This window comes from Pleurodeles waltl, chromosome 10 (assembly GCF_031143425.1).
Source record: "Pleurodeles waltl isolate 20211129_DDA chromosome 10, aPleWal1.hap1.20221129, whole genome shotgun sequence".
Classification (NCBI taxonomy): domain Eukaryota; kingdom Metazoa; phylum Chordata; class Amphibia; order Caudata; family Salamandridae; genus Pleurodeles; species Pleurodeles waltl.
In genome coordinates, this window is record NC_090449.1 from 608,471,266 (window position 1) to 608,496,989 (window position 25,724).

The window sequence follows — 25,724 nt, forward strand, 5'->3', positions numbered from 1 at the left end:
TGCGTACAAGAGCACAGGAATGGGATTTTTATTTAGTACACGAACATCCTACCCCTTCTTGACCAGAGCAGTTCTAACCCATTAACATGAAGCAGGAACAAAATGGGTGCCAGCACACATCCATGGCACACACCCCACCAGAAAGGGTAAGACTGTGTACGTTCACCCTCCTCCGTGTCTCACGAAGGCATTAAGATCATTATGAAGGGCTCTCAAACAACCTTCTATCGCTGCCTCAAGACCCACAGGTGTGAGAATACCCCTCAACTTGGGTCTATTGACACTTTCAAATGCAAAGGATTGGTCCGTGAATGCTAGATAAAGCCAAATGTTTAGTAATTGTATTTATGCTCACTAACAAGAGCAATTGTAAACACTGTTTAAGTGTTCTAAGACCTTTCCTTTAGCCATATTTTACCACAGACTACCCGTTATTATCCGTGGCCCTAAGCAACAGTCTATCCAAATCAATTCTACCAATCATTTTCGCCATGGAATCAATTACCAAAATAGGGAGATAGTATTTTAGATCCTGAACGTGCTCCTTTTTTAAAAACTGGTACAATTTTTTATGAATGACATGAGTGCAGAATGCCTACTTTGCACACAGCATTAATGGTATTTGTAAGGAGAGGAACCCAGAACTCAGAGTTTTCCTTGTAGAGATCCATCCCGCCCTGGAGTCTTTTTTGATTGACTGCTATTTATGGCATCCACTATTTGTTGGACAATGGGTTGTTGGTTGACTGGGGTGTGAATCTTAGTCAAACAACAATTACAGTCTTAGTCAGCATGTCAGGCACACCCTAAATAAACCTTTAATCACACTCTGGTACCTTGGCACAGAGCAATCAGGCTTAACTTATAGGCAGTATGTAAAGTATTTGTGGAACACTTCAAACAGTAAAACTGTGAAAACACCGCATAAAAAGATACCACACTAAGTTAGAAAAATAGATCTGAAGTCTTTTGTACCCTTGGTGTCATCTGGGTTCAAATGATTCAGGTCCAGCCCTTCTCACCAAGGCAAGAGAGCAGCAGGGCAGCACCGCAAGGCAGGTGTTCAACGAAGCAGCAGGCCAAGTAAGTGGCAGTCCTTCAGCAGCATACCAGTTCGTCCTGGCAGAGTCTTCACAGGCCCAGCGGTGTACTGAAGTTGTGGTGTCAGAAGTCCAGTACTTATACCCAGTTTGGCCTTTGAAGTGGGGGAGACTTCAAAGACAGGCTTTTGAAGTATACAGAGGTCCTGCTCTTTCTGCCTTGGCTCCAGACTCAATGCAGGGTGATATGCAGCCCTTTGTGTGTGGACAGGACACAGTCTACGTGGGTGTAAGTGAGGCTGTGCCCAGGTCCTCCCTCCCATCCTGTCAGAGATAGCCCATTCAGGCACACCTAAGCTCCCATTGTGCATGACTGTCTAGGAGGACTACACAAAACCCAGCTGTCACTCCACCCCAGACATGTAAATAGAGAAGGCAGCAGGCTTGGCATGGCTTTGAATGGCTTCAAACTATGGAGTAAGACAACGCAGCACAAATTGCTGCACTGTCTTGCTCTGCCCTGGATAGGCGTTTCACAGGCCTTGCATGTGGGTGTTCCCACTCAAATTCCAAGGTTTTGGTCTCATTTCCATATTTCTAACCCTGGTAAACCTGGGACTGCCAAAAAAAGATACACCTCCCCAGGGGAGGCGTAACGAGGAGAAATATATTTTTCTACTTGTTTTCTTTTCTTTCCATGTGTGCTGTATTCTGCAGCACACATAGAAAGAGGAAAACACATCTTAAGAATGTTTTTGTGCTGGAAGGTGTCCCTTTCTGCACACAATAATCCATCATGCAACCAAGGCACCCAAGGGTGCCTACGTTGGTGCTGGGCTGGCAAAATTGCACCAGTGCAAAGAGAAATGGGCAGGAATGCGCCGTATTGGAAAAATATGGCACATGTCTGCCCATTCCCTGAGACATGGGGCAACACAACAAGGTGACTTGCTGCACTGCCTTGCCTAAGTAAGAAAATAACAATATTCTAAAAGTGAAATTTTCAGAGTTGCAATTTAAAATCTGACATCACCATAAGTTGTGATTTCAAATTGTGATTCTAGAGACACCAAACTTGGAAGGTCTAGCTCTTCGTGATTGTGAATTACATTTATACATGTAATAAGGTACTCCTAATGTTATCCTATAGGAGACAAGGGCCTTGTAGTAGTGAGAAATTACTTTGGGAGTTTTTCACTATAGAGACATGTAAAACTTAAAAGTACACACCCTACCTTTTAAATACATCGCAACTTACCCTTTAGGTTGACCACGTCCTACAGCCGGGGTTACATATATGAGAAAAAATAGGCCTGGTAAAAGTGATATTTTGCCAGGTCGATAAGGCAGTGTAAAACTGCACATACAGACTCTGCAATGGCAGGCCTGAGCCATGGTTAGGGGGGTTACTTAAGTAGGTGGCACAAGCATTGATGCTGGCCCACTGGTAGCATTTAGTTTGCAGGCCCTGGGTGCATGTAGTACCATTTTAATAGGGACTTACAAGTAAATTAAATATGTCAATTGACAATTAGCTAATATTACCTGTTTAGTGGAGAGAGCAAACACACTTTAGCACTAGTTAGCAATAGTAAAGTGCCCAGAGACCTAAAGCTAGCACAAACAAGGTCAGAAAAGTAGAGGAGGTAGGGAAAACGTTGGAGGGAAGACCACAGAAAGGCTGTCAGGTCTAACACTTGGAAAAAGAGATATTGTGGGAAAATAAAAGGGCCCATGCTGATAGGATCGTGGACACTATCAGCAAGGAAATAGAAAATGCTATAGTGATCTATCCACTCTTCTGGGCCAATGTTCATATTCACCCCGTTATTTGGGTGATTGGGAGATCAGATAGCATTAACTAACTTCCTAAAAACCTGGATTTCTTTTAGTGTACAAAAATAGATCAAATTTCCCATCCCTCAGTTTGCAGCTCTGCCTTTTTCGATTTAAGAGCCAGTGTATCTCCTTTTCTATAATTTCTTATTGCTTCTCTAGTTCTAGGTTTATGTTTCAATTCTCTTATGAGCCTAGCATTAGAGGCTCTCTATACCCCATCAAACCGCAATGGATTTTGTCCATTTTTGTCTGCACATGAACTCATAAACAGAGTCATAATATTGGAATTCAGCTTGCAAAACCTTTTATTAGCAGTAACAGGGTTGCTGTCAAGGGACCAAGAAGAACGGATGAATTTCCCTTTACTGTAAATGACCCTACTTAAAAATATATACATTTTTGCTGACTGCCACACTAAACATCATCCTTAGTTTTTGGCTTAAATAAGTGACCAGGGGCCGGCAAATGTCTTATGCTTTTCTTTGGAACAATTAAAAAAATTGTTAAAGAGTTATGGTCACTGCATACACTACCCAAAACCTACCATTGGTTACATGATTAAACATGCTCCTGGACACAAAGATATAATCAATTGTGGAGCAACTACCTCTACCTACATATGTTGGTGCATTCAGCTCTGGATCAATCATAATGCTCTGTAGGTCGCAAGTAACAAAGTGAGTATGGTGCATATGACACCTAGAGACCTGAAGTGAATGGAACCATGCTCCTAGTGCAAAAGGTGAAAAGCTGAGGGTGACAATATGTTACCCAGTTTAGCATTAAAATCACCTATTATAAGAAGTTAAACCCTATACCCAAGAATGTATTTCCATTGGCAAAACTGTCAACAAATGCAAGCAAATTACAAAATGTATTTTGTTCTTGGTAGAAAATTAATTGTGATAAAAATTCACAAGTGCCATCCAAAATGTATTTTCCCTTCTTGTGTCAAAGGCCTGGAGATTCACCCACTCAACAGAAAAGGCCTGAATATTGCAGTTAATTGAGACTTTGAACCAAGAGGTAAATCCTGCTCTTGCCCTACCCAAGGCAGACGGTGAAGCAGGTTGGTTATAATGCCTGCATCCATCAAAATAAACACCATGTTTCCTGTGATAAGAAAATATCAAAGTTGCTAATAAAATTTATCCAATCCTCTGACTGCAACTTGGAGGATAGACCAGCTATATTCCAATTGAACAGGTTTAGTTCAGATCTGCTGGGTAAAGATTGTGTACTGTCCTGCACCAACTCTTCAGCTGCAAGACAATGGTGTATCACTGTACAGGAAGACTTGTTCCCTCAATGGACCGCCAGATACAACCACTGTCCCATGCATTTCCTTAACAAAAAGCAGATCCTACAAGGGACCTGACTACAGCGAAACAGCCTATATCAAATATCACAGACTGGTCACAGTTGTAAATCATTCCTAACCCTTGCCCCCCTTGTCCAGCATTTTTCTTCAGGTCCGAAATGACCGAACATCGATTTGGTAGTAACAATTTAGCGACATGATAAAGTGGCGAGAATGGCCAATTGCCTGCATTGTGTTGTCGTGCTAAAGGGTCAAGATGACTGCAAAAAAAGGGCTATGATATTCTTGGAGGAGATCTAAATCATGCCTTCGAGTAGTTTAGTAGAGCCAAACCCATGTTTGCAGCTATTACAATGAATATAATAAAATTGCAAGAAACTGAAGCGTTCAGTCGAGCAGGACAACAAGTTCTACTTGCCAGTACACAACATCTATCCTGAACAAATTTTTTCTTAAATTCTTATCATGTCATGATTAGAGTCCACAGTAGAGACATATGGGTGAAATCTGTGTCTGAACATGCCCTAGTTAAAAGTGTTGAATTACTATACAGTATGTCCAGGTCCACCTTGAAAACTTTTGACACCTAATACCTCACTTCTACATGATGAGACATTCATACATTATTTTAATGTAGAACATACTCAATTTCTTAATCTCAATATGGGCTCAGGGTGATCTGCATCCATGGTATGGGAAGAACTGAAGGAATCTATCTGCAGAAAAGTATCAGTTTTCTTCAGGATTGTATGGTACAATATCAAGGTAAAACAAAAAGGCCTTCAAGAATATCAACTCGAGAATATTGACTCTAGAATATTGCCAAGATAAGCATATATAGGTACAATAGATTAAATCTGTGTACATCTTGAAGCACATCTATTGTCAAGGTAAGTAGATGTGGAGTTCAGAATAGTAAATCTATAATAAACTATAAATTTACTTATCTCAACAAGATATTGGTATTCAATATTCTAAAGTAGAGGTTTTTGTAAGTTGTATTAAAAACTCCTAATTGTGGTAAAACATATTCTTCAGCAGAGAGGCACACACTAAAAAGGATAAAAACAGTTTAAAGTGCTCAAAAAGAGAAATGGCAATGTCTCAAAACCATAGGTTTCGGTACACTTGCAAAAGTAAGACATGCCTGTATGATCATTTGATCTGAAGGCTGTGTTCCAAAGAATGAAAATTAATTATTGATATTGGGTAGAAAGACCAGTAGACGTCTGGCTCATAGAATCAAGATATCTAATTCTCTAAAATAATCTTGACCACTGGTAAAAGTGATGGTAAAGTTTTAGTTGAAAAGAAGGTGATTAATAAACCATTCTGAACTGATTTCACTTGGAGCCTATGCTTTGATGACACAATTTCTCGAGCTAGGGCTGAAGAATTTTACTTCAATGAAATAATTTAGCAATTCCCATTTCAAGATTCACTATCACAAATTGTAATTAGGAATCTTGAAAAACCAAAGACCTGTTTTTCAGAAATAACCACTCGCCCTGGGATGCTCTTTATTGGCCCACCCAACCACCTACCACTGATCATGCCAAGAACCTCTGGATCATCCTAGACACCAACCTCACCATGAATAAACAGATCAATGCTGTGTCCTCATCATGCTTCCACATCCTGCAAATGCTACACAATATTTTCAAATGGACCCCTATGAACAGAGACCGCCAGGGGTAATGTGGCGATACGGAGGCCCTTATTACGCCGTTTTAGCCCCAGCGGTGATAATCCGCCAGGGCAGCGCTGCAAGCAGCGCTGCCCTGGGGATTATGACACCCCTACCACCAGCCTGTTTCTGGCGGTTTGCACTGCCAGGAAGAGGCTGGCGGTAAGGGCTGTCCTGGGGCCCCTCGGGGCCCCTGCACTGCCCATGCCATTGGCATGGGCAGTGCAGGGGCCCCCTAACAGGGCCCCGGCCAGCTTTTCATTGTCTGCATAACAGACATTGAAAAGCGCGACACGTGCAACAGCACCCGTCGCACGGCTGCAACACCGCCGGCTCCATTAGGAGCCGGCTCCTATGTTGCGGCCTCATCCCCGCTGGGCCGGTGGTCGGAAACTTGGTTTGCGCCCGCCGGCCTAGCGGGGATGTCGTAATGGGGGCCGCGGGAGTACTGCCGCATTGGCGGCCGCACAGCGGTTACCGCTTGGCGGGCGGTGGGCGGCGGTAGCCGCCCGCCAAGGTCGTAATGACCCCCTAAAGCTCTAATCACAAGCAGAGTCGACTATGGAAACACCCTACACACCAGAATCCCAGCCCTCTTCCTACCCATTCTCCAGACCACCTAGAATTCTGCCACCAAATTAACCTTGGACATACCAGGTAACACCCACATCTCTCCGCACCTCAACACACTTCATAGGCTTCGAATCCAGGAAAGATTACATTTCAAGCTGCTGATTCAGTCCTACATAGTCCTTCACAATTTCAGGCCAGCATACCTCAAATACTATCTCAGCTTCTACGAACCCACAAGGCACCTTCTTTTTGCTGCATGCACACCTTGCATCAAGAGCACCAGAAGTGGGGGATGATCTCCCTCTCCACCTCAGATCCGCCCCCTCCCTCATGGACTTCCGAAAGAAGCTCAAGACCTGGTTCTTCCGGAAAAAACAATCATGATTACTTCCATCCTCTGACCCTTGTTCTTCTCAGTGCCTGGATACCCTCGTGGGTGATTAGCCAGGCTTCACAAGTCCACATCACATAAAACATAACATAGCACTCTTTAGGTAAAACACCAGGATTCAAAAGATCCCTTTGGAATTTGATAGTAATTTCTCTGAAGTTCAACACACCAGTACAAGTCACTGTGTACACAGAAATGCTCAACAAGAAAGATTAACTGAAACATGTGTACTCAAATTCAATTACTTGTGCTCCCATAACTGGAAATATTTTAATTACAACAAAGCTTATTGGCCCAATTTTGTACTCAACATGCATTTTAAAATCTTAACCATATCTAAATTTTGCATTTGTAATGCACTTTACTTAATTTAAAATATGGTACTTGATTAGTTACCAAATAGTTTTGAGAGCCAAATACTGCTGGTCTGTTAAGCCACCTTTCGTAGCCAGAGACTATGTGGTTGGGACTTACTCACTTACTGTGTAATCAGCATAATATAGAAGCTTGATCTGGTCTCTCTCTAGTTTAGGTGGAAACGCATTTGTCAGTCACAAAAGTTTTGAATCACTGAAATTCCAGCGTTAGCAGATGTGATATCATGCACTCTTTAATTGCTTGGAATATCACATGCTTAAACTCGTCTTATCCTTAGTCACTCAACTACCCATTTTTTGCTATTGAAGGTTAGAGGAAGGGCAAGAGGTGAAAACCACGGAATGCAAATCTGAGAACAATGTTTATTATCTTTTCCTGCCACTGTCTTCATGACCCCTCTACCAAGGGTAAGGAAAGCAGGACGAGAGACACCAAAGTGTAAGCCAGGTGTAGAGGCCTTTTACCATGGCTACCTCTACTTGTCATCCATGAAGTCGCAGAGGGTTAGCTGAGAATGCTTACACCTGGTTTAAATCGAGCCCTCTCTGCTATATAACCTAGTCCAGATTTACGAAGCCCTTGTGTTGCAATTATGTCACAAAAGGTGGCACATTCCTGCTCTCTCCATTTGACACAACACAGCAAGTTGTCTTGCTGCTTTGGATTGTGCCCAAAATTTGTACATTCGGGACACTGTTTTAAGGCACACTAGCGACCAGTTATTTCATCGTATTTTTGTCACCAACCTAAATAAATGAGATGGGACCCCAGAAAACCAACTTACACACAATGTGTTGGTTAACCATTCTTTTAGAAGGGCACTTAATTGACCTCCCAGGCAGCTGTCAACTTGGGGACCAATCACTTTGTTGTCAATATCTAAATCTAAAAAATGGTGTGCAATTTGATAACTTGCGCCAGCTGACCGTTAATGAATTGGTCCAAGTTTGGCAAAATAATGTATTAATCACCTTTCCTAGGTATAAACACAAATTGGCAATTATTTTGCCAAACTTGGACCAATTCATTAACGGTCAGCAGACATGTTTTCCTATAAAATAATTTGTTACTGTGTTTCCTATCGGCATTCCCCACAAACACCATATAGCACAAATACCCCCTCAACGCTGGCGCAAGTTATCAAATTGCACACCATTTTTTAGATTTAGATATTGACAACAAAGTGATTGGTCACTCAATGTAGATGAATTGTTCGAGAAAAGTTGTGGAAAGACCCCATGACCAACTCATGAACACGCTACAATGAACTAGCAGGGAAGGCCCATCAGAAAAGCGAGATAAGGCACTAATCTTAGGGCATCAAAGGATGTATGTAGAATATAGATAACAAAAATGTCAACATCCAAACAATTATCTGGAATATCGACTACCACTATATAGTGAAGGTAAGTATATGTAAGTATAGATTTACTATTTTAACTCTTCACGATATAGATCTTCATAGTATGTTAATGTGGAATTAACAATATCTCTGTACCGTAGGTGCTGAACTATATTATGTTATCACAGTTTAGTGGCAACATCATAATGATTGCTGCCAGGCTCAGCAGCCAAGGTGAAAGGAAGGTCACAGAGCATCTCTGCAGTCTAAACCATTCAAAGAAGAGCTGGCTTTTGCTTTTTGGGCTAAAAGAACAGATGATGGAGAGACTGCTTAACAATGCAAACAATCACCCCTGGTCACAGATCTGGGTTTAATCCATCGGTTTTTTGCTCACCACGCCACCCCAGTTCGGACCTAGCCATTTGCAACTCAGTCTTCTGGTCTGTTTTTCTATAAAGAACAGAACAGTAGTAAGCAGAAATTAGATATTTAAGGATGTGACGTTTATTTTTTGCATGTTATACTTCATTGCTTCATTGAAGGAAAGAAAGAAACTGTATGGTTTATATATTTTGAGGTACAGCATTTTTGCAATCAGACTTTTAATAAACTGATCCTACTATCTTTTCTACAACAAATTACTAAATTCCTTTTGGTGTGTTGAATTTCTCATAACAGACTTTACATGTATTCTTCCTGTTGGCAATCATGCTATCTCTTTCATCTGAAAGAGCAAGACAACAGGGATTTAACTAGTTTGTAGGAAGAGCTATGGTGTGACCATGTAATAAAAGGGATCACATGCCCACTGCCATACATTAAAATGATATTGCACATCAGCTCGTTGGTCCATAATCTTATGAAGGAACTCCTCTGTGACCTGCAATACCCATGCACAGAAGCGTCTACTTTGTCTCATTTATAACATGTGTAGCAATGGCTGCAGTAGTGTAAGCTACCGAACAAAGTCCAGTTATAAAACTGTGAGAGCAGACCATGCTTTTTCAAACAGAACATGTACAACATGTACAATAGCTGTACATTTTCTGTGTGAATGACATAAGCTCACTGTCTATTTGGTGTTTCCTACAGCACTAGGCATCGTCTTGTGATCATATTGTAAAACTTTTATACATTACGGGTGTAAAAAATCATCTACCTACACTATTCGGTGGATCCTTATAGTGCAAGAGGACCTTCATCATATTCTGCAATTAATACTCAGGTGAAGGGATTAAGGGAAATGATGTCTTGAAAAGTTCCGTTTTGAGATGTCTACTGATTTTGGAAGTAGTTTGGTTGAACTCTCACTTGGGTCCTGGGCATTTGTGGCATCAGATGTTGCAAGGCAGAATGGAGATGTGTGGTAATGTACTGTGGAGGCAGTTTTTGTCTATACCAGAACGTGGGTCCTGTGGCTTTGGAGATAATGCAGAATATTTTATGTTTAGTTTGGTAGTTAGTGGAGAGCCTTCAGGGAAATTTGGCATTGACAAACATCAGAAAATTCAGGCACATCTTAGTGGCTTGGTTTTAAATTAATTAAAGATTGTCAGATAGCTTCTTTGGGGGTGCTCTGCACAGCTAATGCTGCATTAATCTATGTGTCTCATGATTAGGCATCTAATTAGTTCAATCCTATGAGCAGTCTGAAGTAGGAGCAAGGGTTTCTCTAATCCTTGATGAACTCCACATTTAGGGCTGGATTTCGAGTTTGGCAGGGGGGGTTACTCCATCAAAAGTGACAGATGTCCAGTCTGATGTATTACAAGTTCCATAGGCTATAATAGAATTGTAATGCTGTGGACGGGATAGGTGTCACGTTTGTAATGGAGTAACCGCCTCTGCCAAACTCTAACTCAGGCCCTTACTCCTCAAGAGCAAGACTTTGGAGATCCTCTGGAGATCCTGGTGATACCTATTAGTTTGATCACTATGAACAACTAATTATTTTCAGAAATACAAATACAAAACCATTCTACAGTTTTGTCAGTGAAATATTTTGGGCCACAGTGTCATTTGCTCCAGAGAGCCTAAGTAGAACCAAGACAGCTTTCTGGTACTCATCGAGGGTGTTGAGGAATCCTTCTCTAAAGCCCACCAGAGCTGAAATTGTTCCACTAGTAGGCCTGTATCTTAGTTCAATTTGTGTAACAGCTGATATTGTCCACATATTCTTGCTGGTGGTCTGTAACTATACTTTCGATAATTTTGCAAGGAACTCAACGTTTAGAGGTTGGACAATAGTTCACAATAAAAATGGGGTTTCTTTAAAAGTCGGTTTATAATTCTGTGTTTGCAAAAGCCTAGGGACTGTACATATTGTAAAATGAGTTGATCAGGGTGGTCATGACCTTGACTCTGGAGGGTAATATCTTCTTCAGGCAGGATAGAGGATATGGGTTCCACAGATATATTAGGTGCTTTGATCTTTGAGGCTAGTTGGAATTATCCTCCTCAGAAACTTGGTTGAAAGAAGTCAAACACAATAGCAGAGTGAGCAAGAGTGCATAGGATGATTGATGCTATTCAGAATTGCATCACAGACTATTTTATTAATAGAATTTTAATAGGTCTTCACATTGTTGTGCTGTGGAATCTGGGATATTTGTTTAGGGATTTCGGGTTAGTAATTATTTTTATAGCTGCAGAAACTTTCCTATGGTTTGTTTAGGTACTAATTTTATTAGCCCCTCATACTTTTTTGCCCTTCAAATGCCCTTTTGATAACCCACTCAGCTGATCTTGCAAGTAGTTTTGTCCATTTCAGGTTGTGATTCACACTAATGACATTCAAGATTTTGGCATTCTCTTTAAAGCATTGCCAGGCTGTCATTGAATTGTTTGTTGTTTGCTACGATAACTTGCTTTACGCACCTTCTTTGGTACCAAATTGTTTTAAATACAGCTGATTTATGATAGAAGTTTTTGCGGACTATTGTTAAGAAAGGTGATGAGTCCATCTGCTCTACTCAGGTAGTTAATTACCACCTCAGTGTGTTTCTGAGATGTCTGCTGTCTAGACATTTGTTTCGTTTTCATATTTGGCTGTGGTTCGTGCCACAGCAGAAGTTGTAACAACATAAAGGCATGGTCTGACAATATTTGAGATTAGATCTGATGGTGCTCCTGATCGATGTTATGTGTAAACTTTAGATAAAGTGTGTGCCTTGTTGAATGTCTGGGAGAATTTACCACTTGCACAAAGCCACCTGCAGCCATGTTTCCTATTATGTCCATTACTGGTCAGTTATGATGATGTCTCCCAGCAGAAGGATGTGCAATGCTAAGGTTTGCAAATGTAGGGTCATCCGGGATGTCAATGTATTGCTGTGATTATGAAAAAGCTATTTGAGTTGTGTGTACATTTTGCAATGAATCTTTAAAATTATTAATATAATAAAGTGGGATTTTCCGCATAAGGTTTTACCACCTGTTTTTGTGGATCATTTTGAATTCTGTATGGATGAGATTGTTAAAATGTATGCACGATGTTGCGTCCAGCCTTGTCTCCGTGAATCCAGCAGCTGACAAGCAAGAGTAAACAGGCCTTTTATTCCTCCGGGCACATCCCCGGTGGGCTGGGTCCTTTGGAGGCCGGTTTTGGTAGCCCAAATCCACTTCTGATGCATCACTCAGTTTACCAAGCTCCACAGGGTTAATTGCAGCAGGCACGAGAGGCTTCAAGAGAGACACAAAGAGAGGTTAGGAGGAGGAAGGTAGAGAGAAAGTGAGAGAGGAGAGATGGAGAGAGAGAGAAAGAATGAATGGATGGATGGAAAGAGAGAGATTGTGCAAGGAGATGAAGGGAGCAGTGCTGGTTTGAGCATTTTTGCCACAGATGATTTAGTTCCCCACTCCGGTCCTGCTTACAGGCACTGCCAGATATTAAGAGATGTATATCAAGAGTATGTTACTGAGCTGAGTGTGTGTGTTAATGAGCTCTATATTTAGGACAAGCCTCAGCGATCGAGGCAGATTCTGATGAAGCAAAGGCGATTGATGGGTTAGGTGTGTAGTCTAGGATTCTGGTGTGTTTGATGAGGTGAAAGCAGGGATGAATGAAAGCAGGACCACTGGAATTATGTGATTCTGCGGCGAGGCTTTTTTTGCATAGTTATGAATTTGCCGCATTTACCACATAATCATCTAATGCACAATCTGCAGATTTTAACAAAAACTTTCGTAACTCAAATGAATCAAAAGTTACTAAAAACGTGCCGATGTGTTAGCACGCAGTGGAAGGCCCTTCACAGAGTTTAACTGGTCATCTTTCATTAGCTTATTTCTATATTTAATGAAAATCCGATACTAATGAGGCGACATCTTTGCCCAGATGGTATTACGGTGTGTAAACTTGTCAAAATAATGAATTAATGCTACATAACTTGATGCTTCCCTCCTGCACAATTCCAGTGGCCCTGAATGAAAGTAAGGCGTGTTGGTGTTTTTTTTATTGAGATAAGTCTACTGAACCTTGAAGAGGTGATCGTTTGTGGGAAAGACACATCGGGTACCCTAAACAAAATGTTGATTCTGGAAGCTTGTGTGTCTATAGATACTTTTATGTTGTACAGTTTCATGGCAGTGAGATAGGCTTGTGCTGTTGGGGCAGGTGCACAGGAATATCAACACCAGTGTGTGACCATTGTTTTGAAGAATTACGGCCATATTGCTGCTGTAACTATAGAGTTTTTATACCCCAGCGGCTTGGTTATTAAGTTGAATCTGTGTCCCTCTGACAGTTCCTCCTTTTTAACTAGGCGTACATAAGTATGGAGGAAATTAAATAGAGAAAACAAATTGAATTAAAAAACAGAGATAATACATAAGCAGTGATTAATTTGTGCTTGTTGTTTCCGGCGCTGAGCACCGGCACTTATATTTGAGAGCCGGGGCTTATTCTTATGCCTCAAGCATTTTCTGCGAGCAAAAGACACATATAGGAAAGATGGATGAAGGGAAAAACAAAAGAGCGTCACAAAGGGAGAAAGTAAAAAGCTGCAAGAATGAGCTGAAGGGGCAGTGAGTGGCTTTATGTGGACTGAAGAGGCCCGAGATGGCTACAGGATTACGCCGCCTCAGAATTCCATGTTTACACATTTAATTACAGCAGCCGCATGTTTAAGAGGAGGCCTTTGGGCACCGGCACCTTTGTATTTACAAATTAAGCACTGTACATAAGTATTAGGGTGCTAGCTGTTAGGAGGTATAGATGTTTAATTTTAATGTACATACAGAACAAGCTACTTACTTTCGGTAACGCCTTTTCTGATGGATACACTAGCTACCTGGGGATTCCTCACCTTATGAATTCTCCCAATGCGCCAGCATTCTATGGAAATTTTCTTCCCAGCTCTGCACGTTGATGAGGACATCACAATTGCACGACTCCACGCGACTCCGTCTGACGTCATTGTGGCAATTAAAGGTCCTCGCCTTTCACCAATTTTTTTATGTGCCTTTGAGGCGAACAGGTGGTCATCGACTTCACAAACTCAATATATATATATACATCAATCAAATATAATACATAATATTTATTCAAATAAAATGAGTAAAAACGAATATACATCCAAAGAAATCTTGGTATGACCAGATCGGCAACAGGGAGGCAGGTGGGACTGTGAGGAATCCACAGGTAGCTAGTGTATCCACCAGAAAAGGCGTTACTGAAGGTAAGTAACTTGTTCCTCTGATGGATACAACTACCTGTGGATTCCTCACCTTATGAATAGAGTCCCAAAGCAGTACCGCACTCGGAGGCGGGTGCCTGAATGGTTACACCAAGAAATCCTGCAGCACAGAACGTGTAAAAAGGCCATCCCTCCTCACTTCCGAGTCCAAGCAATAATGCTTTGCGAAAGTGTAGAGGGAAGCCCAAGTTGCGGCCTTACAGATCTCAGCAACCGGGACATCTCTTGCCAAGGCTGAAGTGGCAGACTTAGCCCTAGTGGAATGGGCCCTAATACCAACAGGAGGAACCTTCTTTGCCAAAGAATAACAGAGTTTAATGCAAAGAATGACCCACCTGGACAGTGTTCTCTTGTGGACTGCCATTCCTTTCCTCTTCCCCACATAGCCAATGAAGAGTTGATCGTCCACTCGAAACTCTCTGGTTCTTTCAATATAAAAGCTTAAAGCCCTCCTTGGGTCAAGTCAATGCAGTCTCTCCTCCTCTTTGGATGGATGGGGAGGAGGGTAAAAGGATGAGAGTGTTATGGATTGCAGTGGCCACCGGAGGCGGTAGTGAAAACAGCCTTCCTTGTGAAAGATTGCCGTCCACAGCCGACCATAGTAGATCCGCTGCAGCGTCTCTAGAGATCGTTATCGACTCCTCAAGATCCCCTTTGTGTTGAAACTACTGCCTGCGGAGGCACCGCTGAAGAGCCCTCATGTGCCAGCGTGCATGAGTGACCAACAGAATGCAAGAAGCGAACAGACCGAGCAGACGTAGGACCTTAAGGACTGGTACAACTGCTCCATTTCAAAACATTGGAATCAACACCTGAATGTCGTGAATCCGCTGAGGCGGAGGAAAGGCCCGATCCAACATTGTGTCCAGTACTGCCCCTATGAACAGGAGGCGCTGAGAGGGCTCCAGGTGAGATTTGGGCATGTTTACCGAAAAACCCAGATCGAACAACAACGGGTTGTCATCTGCAGGTGATGCAGCACAAGCTCTGGATGCTTGGCTTTGATCAACCAGTCGTCCAGGTAAGTGAATACCGATATTCCCTTCCTCCTGAGATTTGCTGCAACCACTGCCATCACCTTCGTGAAGACTTGAGGTGCTGAAGTAAGACCAAAAGGTAGGACTGCCAACTGGTAGTGTTGTGATCCTACCACAAACCGGAGATACTTCCCGTGCGACTTCACAATAGGGATATGAAAGTAAGCATCCTGTAAGTCGACAGACACTATCCAATCCTCTTTGTTCAATGCCTGAAGCACCTGCGCTAGGGTAAGCATTTTGAATTTCTCCTGTTTGAGGAACCAATTCAAAACCCTCAAGTCCAGGATAAGCCTCAAACGACCATCCTTCTTGGGGATCAGGAAATATCTTGAATAACAACCCTGACCCCTTTCCTGCTCTGGAACCAACTCCACTGCCCCTTTCGATAAAAGGTCTAGAACTTCCTGCTGCAACAACAGGAGATGGTCTTCTGTGCAAAAGGATGGACGGGGAGAGCAAGGAGGAGGAAACTCCTGAAAAGGAAGGGCATAACCTTTCCCAACAATGTTGGGAACCCAGAAGTCCGATGTGACTAACTCCCACTTGCGGAGAAAATGAAATAACCTTCCCCCTACAGGAGAAGCATGAGACATAATGGGCGCAGAACTAAGGCTGCTTTCCTAGCTGCGTCTCCCCTGAGGAAGAGGAGGAGGCAGTGTGCTGCTGGGTGGACCCTCTTGTTCTAACCCTACCCCGCCCTCTAAAGGACCTATAGGGCAGGCTTGAAGGCTGCTGGGCTGTCTTTGTTTGCCAGTGTTTGGTCAAATATGCATCTGGTTTACCGCCTAGTGGGACGCTTAACCATATGTATATTTTAATAAACATTGGCCAAGTCAATAGGTCTGGCCTTTGATAGCTGTTGGCTTTGTCAATGTATTTTATCATGCTGTACAGCATCCCTATGCAGCATAGCAAGGCTACATAAGAAAAAAAAAGAAAAGAAAAAAGGCCACTCAACACTCAGTTGCAAGACCAGCAAGATAGCGTCTGCAAAGACAGATCCTGCACAGACCAGATTACGACAGTGCGCATCCTCATTGAGCATTATCATCATTAAGCAGTCAATGGAATGGAACTCCCACTCTCTATGTCAACTTCATTGACTATGAGAAGGCATTCTGCAGCATAACCAGAGACACCCTTTGGAAACTCCTCCGCCACTATGGTGTGCCAGATAAACTCATACGAATCATCAGGAACTGTTATGAGGGAATAACCTGCAGATAGTCTATGAAGGACAACTCACAGAAGCCTTCGAATTGAGGACTGGAGTCAGGCAGGATTGTTTACTCTCGCTTTTTCACTTCCTGCTGGCCACAGACTGGGTCATGAAGACATCCACAGAAAGGTAAAGAAATGGAATCCAGTTGGCACCTTGGACACAGCTCAATGACCTGGACTTTGCAGACAAAATAGCCCTTCTCTCCCATACCCATTTGCACATGCAAGAGAAGGCCGACAATGTGGAAGACTCCTCAGCACAACTTGGCCTCAACATCCACAGCTGAAAAACCAAGATCCTGAAGGCTAACACAGTCAACACAACTGCAGTCACCTGGAATCAGATTAAAAGAAAATCCCAGGACAGAGATGATTGTGGAGTCCTGGTTGGTGACCTATACCCCATGAGAGGTAGCAGGCTTAAGTAGCGCACAAGGATGAAAATAAGACTGCCACAAAATGATGTCAATAATTTGTGCTTTTGCTGCTTAATTTAGATAACTATGGCCCCTAATTTAAAATTGTGGGTGACAATTCTTGGTAAAGATAAAATACCCTTCACAAAATGTATCCATCATGAGGCATATCCACATGGTAACTACAGCAACCATAAATGTGGAATAAGGACACACCATGAGGCAACAGAGCCATATATTAAGGGAAATAAAATACCCCATCCATATTCCAAAATGATACTGCAAGTTATCTCATGGTTCCTGGAATATATAAGGGCATTTAGCCTGGGGGCTCTTGTGTGTTTCTGGTCACAGAACTCCTCAGTGACTTGCAATACCCTTTTAATGTACAGTAAGAGCTACTTTATCAAATATATACTATATGGGAGCTTCCAATACCTGTTTAAAGCTTATAACAGGTAACTTGTGACACACCTAGTCACCTTTAATAAAGGAATGAGATAGCTGCTTAACTGTAATAACTTATTACAGTTGAGTTCTGACATGGCAATGCTTGCTGCCAGAACCAGCAGCCCAGTTGAAAGCAGGTCACATAACATAATTATACCTGCAGTTTAAAAAATTAAAACAAAATGTGGCTTTTCTCCCTACTGCTTTGTTTTTCTAGCTGGCCAGTGATAAGCATAAAGGAGATATTTGGTAAAGTGTTTATTTGTCCTTGCTTTGTGAGGGGAAAAGCAGGTCACGGAACATAATTATACCTGCAGTTTCAAAAATGAAAACAAAAGGTGGATTTTATTCAGTCTGCTTTGTTTTTCTAGCTGGCCAGTGATATGCATAAACGAGATATTTGATAAAGTCTTTATTTGTCCACGCTTTAAGTAATTATAGGAAAGAGAGTATTTCTCTGGATGTTTCTACAAATTCTGAGCTACAGCGTTTTTGTTTCTTGAGTTAAAGTGATTCACAGAACTCTTTTAGCTAACTTTAGTTTTGCATTTTTAGTTATATCAGACAACATGAATGGCAAATCAGAAAACAGCCCATTGTTTAATTTTACATTTGAGACTCTATTTTTATTCTTGATGCTTACAAACATCCTACCTATTTTACATGAAGAGCAAAACGCCAAGGATCTACGCTTCAGCATGGGTAATGGTGTACCCATGTACTATAAGGAAAAAAGTACCCCCTTTAGCCTCGCTCCCCCATATGGTCACAGAACTCTTCAGTGACTTGCAACATCCTTCTAGTGTATTTCAACCAATGACGCAGTGGGAAGACAAGATAACAAATAGATTTTCATTCTGAATCATTTACCACCAGAAAATGATAGGGTGGGTGCAATGTCTGTTCACCACGCTGGCTGTGGAAATTTGATCATGTTTGGAACGTATTCACAAGGGCGTCGGAGTTTTCTCAACTAAAGTAACAGTCACCACAACAGAGGGGGTAACCCCAAGCAAACATTCCACAATTGCCGGTGGTGCATTGCAGACTTTCCGCAATAGATGTGGGGACTGGACTTGGGCCGACAAAGTGAGACTACACCTGTGTCCATATGTTCCTGTCCCTAACTTGCAGGGGTTCTTTTAGTTAACTTTAAACCAAAGACGGCCAGGACCGTAATGCTGAATTTCACAGGACTAACTCTACCAAACATATTGGTACGAAAGACACTGTAGATCAGACGCGCAGGTGACTCAGACACCATAACTGGCAGAGTTGACATTGCAACTTTGTTGACCCGATGGCGGAGACAGAGGAATTCCCATCAGCCGGTCACCCCACACACCCCTCACCCATATGCAGGCAATGTTTTACAGGGGGTTCAACTGTAAAAGACACAGACAGCGAGTATTATACATTCCAGCAACTTTTAAAGCAACCTGTTCGTCTCTCAGCATGACAACGCCTTTGAATAATCAAAATAGAAAAACGACCAATCTGACTTAATCAATGTCCTTGCCTACAACATAATTCATGATGTGAAAAGCAAACAACCTAAAGATTCCATAGTGCAGGTGGGTGCTCATTGTTGACTGAATGGTGAATAAAGGAGTTGCAAATGCCCCTTACTCCTGAAAACAAAATATGCTTCTAAAACCATTAAAATATTTTAGGGAAACGCCACCAGTTCACTAATGTGATTGACCATGTTTTAGTATTCGTTCTACTACAGACAACCTGCTGTAATTGTAGTGGCTGAATGGCTGGCCGAACTATGATCTATTTTGTTGTTTCACAATATAGTCTTAGGTGAGCATTTATATCATTCTACAGTTCATGTTCTCTAATTCTTGAAAGTATGACCAGTGTGTGCGTTTGACTTTAGTGTGATTGCTCAAATGTATAACTACAATACATGTCAATCTACCCCTAAGTATGAAAGTGAGACATAAACCCATTTTAACTCACCAAAGAAGGCCAAAAGAAGCAGGCACAGCAACATTTTTGCAAGGGACGAACTGAAGATATCACAGAGGAGCATTTATACAGAGGTACTTGATAAGGGTTTCTAACTATAACTGACCAATACCATAATGAATCAGCTCATATCAAGGTTAGCCACACCATGTTATCATGATTTAAAAAAAGACTTCGTGGAAAAGCTGCTGGCATAGCAACAACTAATTTAATTTTTACATCTGCCTATTTCCCATGGGAAGTATAGAACAGACCCTTTATGAAAGATCTGAAAGCACATAGGATAATGCTGTGAAAACAAGTAACAGTACATAAACATTGCCCATTATTGTTCAGACGTCAGAGAATGCAGCCACTGTCTAACAAGGACATTTGTATTATTATATATTTCTCTTTCTCTCTTACACACACATATACATCCCAACCACCCACACCCACACACACTCTTTGGTAGAGTGGAAGCAGTTCCCATTGTAGTAAGTTAGGGGACTTGAGGGGTTGAATATTGTTTTGGGTATTGTAATGTAATCGATGTGTCAGCCTACATAATGAATTAACACTACAACAATAAATATTGCCAAAAACAATTAGTGGCCTCTTGTGGTATTTTTCCCAATGCAGTGACACTGAATACCCTGGCCTTGTATGCAGGTGAAAGGAAAATACCAAACGATTATGAGGTGTACCTTCAAAAAGCAAGCAAGGAAGGAATTCTGGACTGGGAATTACTGATTCTTGCAATATCTGTACATCATGGGGCAGTTTATTTTCATAAGTCTTTTATGACCACTTATTAGGTTTTACACCCAAAAGAGATAATCTAATGCATAGTTGCGATCTAGGTTGCCTCCTATGCTGAGCAGGTAAATATTCATAAGCTCAGAAACATCTCATCAATAAGTGATGACCTTCGGTGAAGGAAGAAGCACACAGGGCAGCCGTCACCCCAGTGATCATACACACTTAGAGTCCATGCTGAAGCATAAGAAGATCAATGAGAGAGCACCAGCAGAAGTGGATCAGGCTCTAACCTTCTTAGGTGGTTGCCATGGCACCAAAGACACACTGTGCCGCAGAGTATGAGAACCTGCCAGCTGCTCTGCTGGTTCACTTCCTTGAAGTAGAGGATCTGGTGCTGGTCAACCCAGCACAGAATTTGGGTCTCAGGACACCAGCCCAGTAAAAGTTACATGTCTACTGAGGACACAGTCACCAGACGAATAACCCCTCGATGGCTTTCCCAACCTCACAAGAAGGTAATGGCTGTCACCCAGACAGCTGGTCATTTTTTGATCAAGCAGACCATCTCAGCTTCATGATTCCAGAGGCTTTTGCACCCGCAAGAATACTGCACGGGGGTGTGGCTGTGAGCCGCATGGAGCCCCTGGGATCTTGGTAAAACTCTAGCGGTGGTGGCCTGCAAAGACATTTCTCATGTGCCCCAAGGGGGGCCTGGGGTCGCAAGCATGTCAGGCGTGCCCGAGCCCAGGGGCGACCGGCAGAGCTGTCTTCCTTGTTGAGGGAACTTCCTTAGGACCTGAGGAGTGTCCTGCCTGGACTGGCGCTTGCCGCACCAAGATAGGGGCAGGCTGACAAGTAGAACCATTAGATGATGGCCTGCAATGGCAGCAAAGAGGCTGCCATGATCGGAGACAAGAGAAGTGCCTGTGCAGCTGGAACCTGTAGCTGGCGGAGGCAAATTTGCGCCAGAGTGGGTGCAGTGCCTGGTCCTGGGGCGAGAGACTGTCAGCCCTTTAAGGGAGGCCCTGCCAGCATTGAAGAGGGCGTTGGGCTAGATGATGCTTTTTTCCCATCCGATGAACCTACATTGTGTCCAGGGTGTGCAGCTGACAGTTTGGTGCCCTGCTGTGCCCACTTGACAGTGGGAAGTGGTGAGACCCACAGCAGCAACGACGAGGCCGCCTGTAGTCAGCGGCCGGGGAAGGGAGAGGACATCCGGGGACTGTGGCCTGTGGAGATACAGCTATGCTGTGGAGGAGTCGTTGCTTGATACTGGTGTATCGGGTTGCTGGTCAGCGAGGGCCTGTGGTCCCTATAGGAGGAAACACAGGAGGCCCTGCCTTGCGCAGAGTGATCACCTGGGTTTGGTCTGCCCCTCAGAGCCCAGCGAGGACTGCGGTGAATGGCCAAGGATGCCTTGGTCGGTACTGCCCACCCAGGTGACCTTCGATCCAGTTGCTGCTGCTTGCTCTGCAGCAGGAAATAAAACGGGGGCTCATGCACTCATGCTCTGAAGTGGTGACTATGGAGTCTTAACGGAAACAGGTGTGCTCTCTCTTTCAGTGCCTTCCTGGGGGCTGTGACCAGGAAGCCAGCTGTGGCATGCCACCTATGGGATGGCCCTGGCTTGCTCTACCCTGATCGTGGAGGAGCAGGATGGGCTGTGTGGCGGGGAGGTCTTAAAGCCTTGTGTCGGAGCCCAGAGGACCTGGTTTCCCTGGTCAGCAACACATTGTGGGAAGAACAGTGCCTGGACGATGAAAGGAAGTGAAACAGGAGCATCAGGAGGAGCCTGGCATCTGCAGGAGAGCATGGGAAATCACCCTTCAGCTGCAGCAGACCAGAGCCTGGGGTGGGCACAATGTGGCTATTCTGGCAGCCATCCAGGATACCAAGATTACACTACTGGTGGAGGGGGCCCAATACCACCTGAAAATGTTTGAGGCGGATAATGCAGCCCTGGCGGCGAAACTGGGTGACTTGGCAGGCCGCTGCCACAATGAAAACATCCGGCTGGTGGGGGTTCCAGAGCAGGCCGAGGGTCTGTCGACTGAGTTATAAATTGAGGACCAGTGGGGCTCGGAGGTGCTGAAGGGGCAACCTTTGAAGTTGTTTAGTGTGGAAAGGGCCCACAGAGTGGCAGACAAGCCCCCTGCACCGGGTGCCCCACCGAGGGCCATTATGGTATGGCTTCTGAACTTTTGTGACTGGGATCATATCTTGCAAGTGGCCAGGGCTCACATACATTGGCGGTTTGGTTAACATTTATCCGGATTACATGATGAAGGCTCAAAGGCAGAGGGAGTCTTACACTGTGGTTAAGAGACAAGTGAGGTCCTTGAAACGTAGGGCTGTGCTATTGTTCCCTGCTAAGCTCCATGTTATGGATCCAGAGGGCTCTCATTTCTTTAGGACAGTGATGGACGCTTGAGACTGGCTGAAGGCAAAGGGGCACCTGGTGCTGGGATGCCCAGAGGATGATACCAAGGAGCACTGGATAGGCCAGAGACTGCAATGGGCAGAAGGGTAGGCTTGGAGCTACCACCACCCAAACCCAAGCTGAGACGAAAAGTGCAAGGGTAATGGCAGAGATCCAAAGTTGCCATGCCTGGTCTGTGGATAACAAGAGGTCAAGTGCTGAATGTTGATAAAGAGGCTGACATAGATATGACAAATGGGGAGTCTTCTGTTATGGGGGTGATCTGGAAGTTGGATTCACCACCCATGGCGCCCAACTTGATTGTGTGACTGGACACTGGGTTCTGCGGTCCACAGCCTGCCTACTATTTTCCCAGTTCTGAATTTTTTGGACAGCCTCAATCAGCGAGTACTTATGAGGGGTGACATGCACCTCAAGTATTGGGGGGAGGTGTAGTTTAAAGCTCACTGCGAGAGAATGTAGGAAGGGGTGTTTTTTTTTTTTTTTTTTTTTTTTAGTGCCAGACAGTGGCAATGGTGGCAACTCTTTGGATGGGGAGATTTTGCATAGGTGGATATGGAACCTGAGGGGGAGTGATGTAGGCCTGGTGGAGACACCCAAGGTCAACACTTGGGATGTGGCTTCCCATATTCTGGTCAGCTATTGCCTGGTAGGCAGGGGCTGCTCAATTTCTTCCGGTATCTCCTGGCTCCCATCTTTCACGCAGGAGGACCTGGAGGCTTTGGAGGCTGAGATCTCTGACACAGAGATTGCAGAGGCCGGGGCCCATTTGAAACGGCGATGGGTCCTAGGCCTGCATGACGTCCCACCTTAGTTATTTAAGTGTCTCCAGACTCAGGTGCTTGCTTATTTTGGGGAGATATTTAGGCACGCAAAATGGGAGGGGGAGCTGCCGGAGGACCTGCATCGGGCACTGATTGTCCCCATTTATAAGGAGGGGAAGCAAATGGAGGTGTGTGCATCCTATTGCTCTATTTCTTTGCTTAATGTGGAGGTGAAGCCATATGCTACAGGTGTGAATTCTTTGTTGAATGCAGACCAGTGGGGTTTATGCCACATATGTCAACGCAGCACAGTCAAAGACACTTGTTTGGTTGCCTGGCATGCAGTGGGAGTATTCGGGAACCGGTGATGATCTTATAATTGAACACAGAAAAGGCATTTGACTCCCTGGAGTGGCTGTACTTTTGGGGGGTGTTGGAGAAAATGGGTTTCAGCAGAAATTATCTGGGGTGGGTCAAACAGCTCTGTCGGAACCCTGTTTCCCAGGTGTGAATGAATGTTGTGTTGTTGGAGGACATATCGATAGGACGGGCACCAGGCAGGGATGCCTGCTCTCCCTGTTACTGTTTGCGGTGGTGATTCAGCCGCTTGCAGACTGGAACCACTGGGACGCCCAGGTCCATGCCTTGTAGTGGGACGCAGACTAGGAGGCTCAACACTTTTAAATGCAGACAACATGCTGCTATTCTTATTATTCCTGGAGTATCCCAGTCAGTCATTGCAGTGAATTTTAGTGATCTTGAGAGTCTTATTGGGAGTTCACTGGGATGTGCATCAACTGGGGCAAGTCTGTACTGTATCCATTGATGGAGGGGCACAACCCCTACGGGATTCTTCCTGATTCAATGGGAGTTCATTGGTTTCAAGTAGCTGGTCATTCATTAAACATCTGACTGGGAGCAGTTCTTCCATACAAATTTGGGGAGGATCTTGGAGGCCTATAAGCTGGATGTGTGTCACTGGTATAGCCTCCAGCTGTCACTGCTGGGCAGGGCAGCACTGTTTAAAATGATATACCTGTCCACGTGTCTGTATGACCTCCAAAGCACACCCTATGTCATGCCAGACAGTTTTTTGTTGCATGTAGATGAGGTCACTAGGACATTGTTTTTGGATGCACCCCCCCCCCGCACTGCCCTGCCGACACTGACCAGGAAAGCCTGGGATGGGGGCCTTCCCTTGCCTAACGCCAGATTGTATTACTGGGCGGCCCACTTTGTGGTGGTAAATGATTATGTTTTCTTGGACCGGAGAGAGCCCTCCCTTAAGGCGCATATGAGGGCAGTGTACCTAGTGGGGGATCCTGCCACCAAAAGTGACAGTGGGTGCCATCTGGAGGAGGGATGAGAAGCTCATAGAGTGGAAGGGGTGACACCACTGTGGGAGGCAGAGGCACTCAGTGGTGGGGGATATCTGTAAAGAAGGGAGCTTGAACTCCTTCCCAGAGTTGCAGGCCGAATTTGAGATGTCTAGATGTCTAGCCACCAGTGCGTCAGATAACTGCAGATGCAGCATAGTTTTAGGATTCATGATCCTCTGCTGAAAGGTCTGCCGGAGAAATTCCTTTTGGAGAATAGAGTGTTTGTCTCCCCATGCATGTGCCTCCCATACCCTTAGTATACATCACACTCTTACCCCACAGAATTCTCAACTTAGTCCCCTTTAGGGAAAGATAGAAAAGGGACCTAGGTAGACTAGAGGATGAGCCTTGGCAGAGGCCTGCTGTACAGCATCCATTTTAGGACATCCTCATTCCTCACTCCTCATTCCTACTTCTCATCCCTGCTTCTCATCCATCATCCCAACTTCTCATCCATCATACTTCATTCCTACTTCTCATCCATCATCCCTGCTTCTCATCCATCATCACTGCTTCTCTTCCAGCATCCCTACTTCTCATCCATATCCCTACTTCTCATCCATCATACATCATCCCTACTTCTCATCCAGGGGTGATGTATGATGGATGAGAAGTAGGGATGATGGAAGAGAATTAGGAATGATGTATGATGGATGAGAAGTAGGGATGATGTATGATGGATGAGAAGTAGGGTTAATGGAAGAGAAGTAAGGATGATGTATGATGGATGAGGAGTAGGGATGATGGATGGAAAGGATGATGTATGATGGATGAGAAGTAGGGATGATGGATGAGAAGTAGGGATGATGTATGATGGATAAGAAGTAGGGATGATGGAAAAGAAGTAGGGATGATGTATGAGAAGTAGGGATGTTGGATGAGAAGTAAGGTTGATGTATGATGGGTGAAGTAGGGATGATGGATGAGAAGTAGGGATGATGGATGATGGATAAGAAGTAGGGATGATGGAAGAGAAGTAGGGATGATAGATGAGAGGTGGGGATGATGTATGATGGGTGAGAAGTA

General features: G+C 43.9%; 1 protein-coding gene across 1 annotated transcript in view; it reads right to left on the reverse strand.

Moving 5' to 3' along the window:
* The window catches only part of LOC138261754 (elastase-1-like), a 208,218-nt gene extending 188,748 nt beyond the window's left edge, over positions 1–19,470 (reverse strand). Inside the window, exon 1 of the mRNA XM_069211077.1 lies at positions 19,366–19,470. Within this exon, the coding sequence (XP_069067178.1) occupies positions 19,366–19,438 (73 nt within the window). The 5' untranslated portion in view covers positions 19,439–19,470. The remainder of the gene's footprint in view (positions 1–19,365) is intronic.
* Between the last annotated feature and the right edge of the window lie 6,254 nt (positions 19,471–25,724).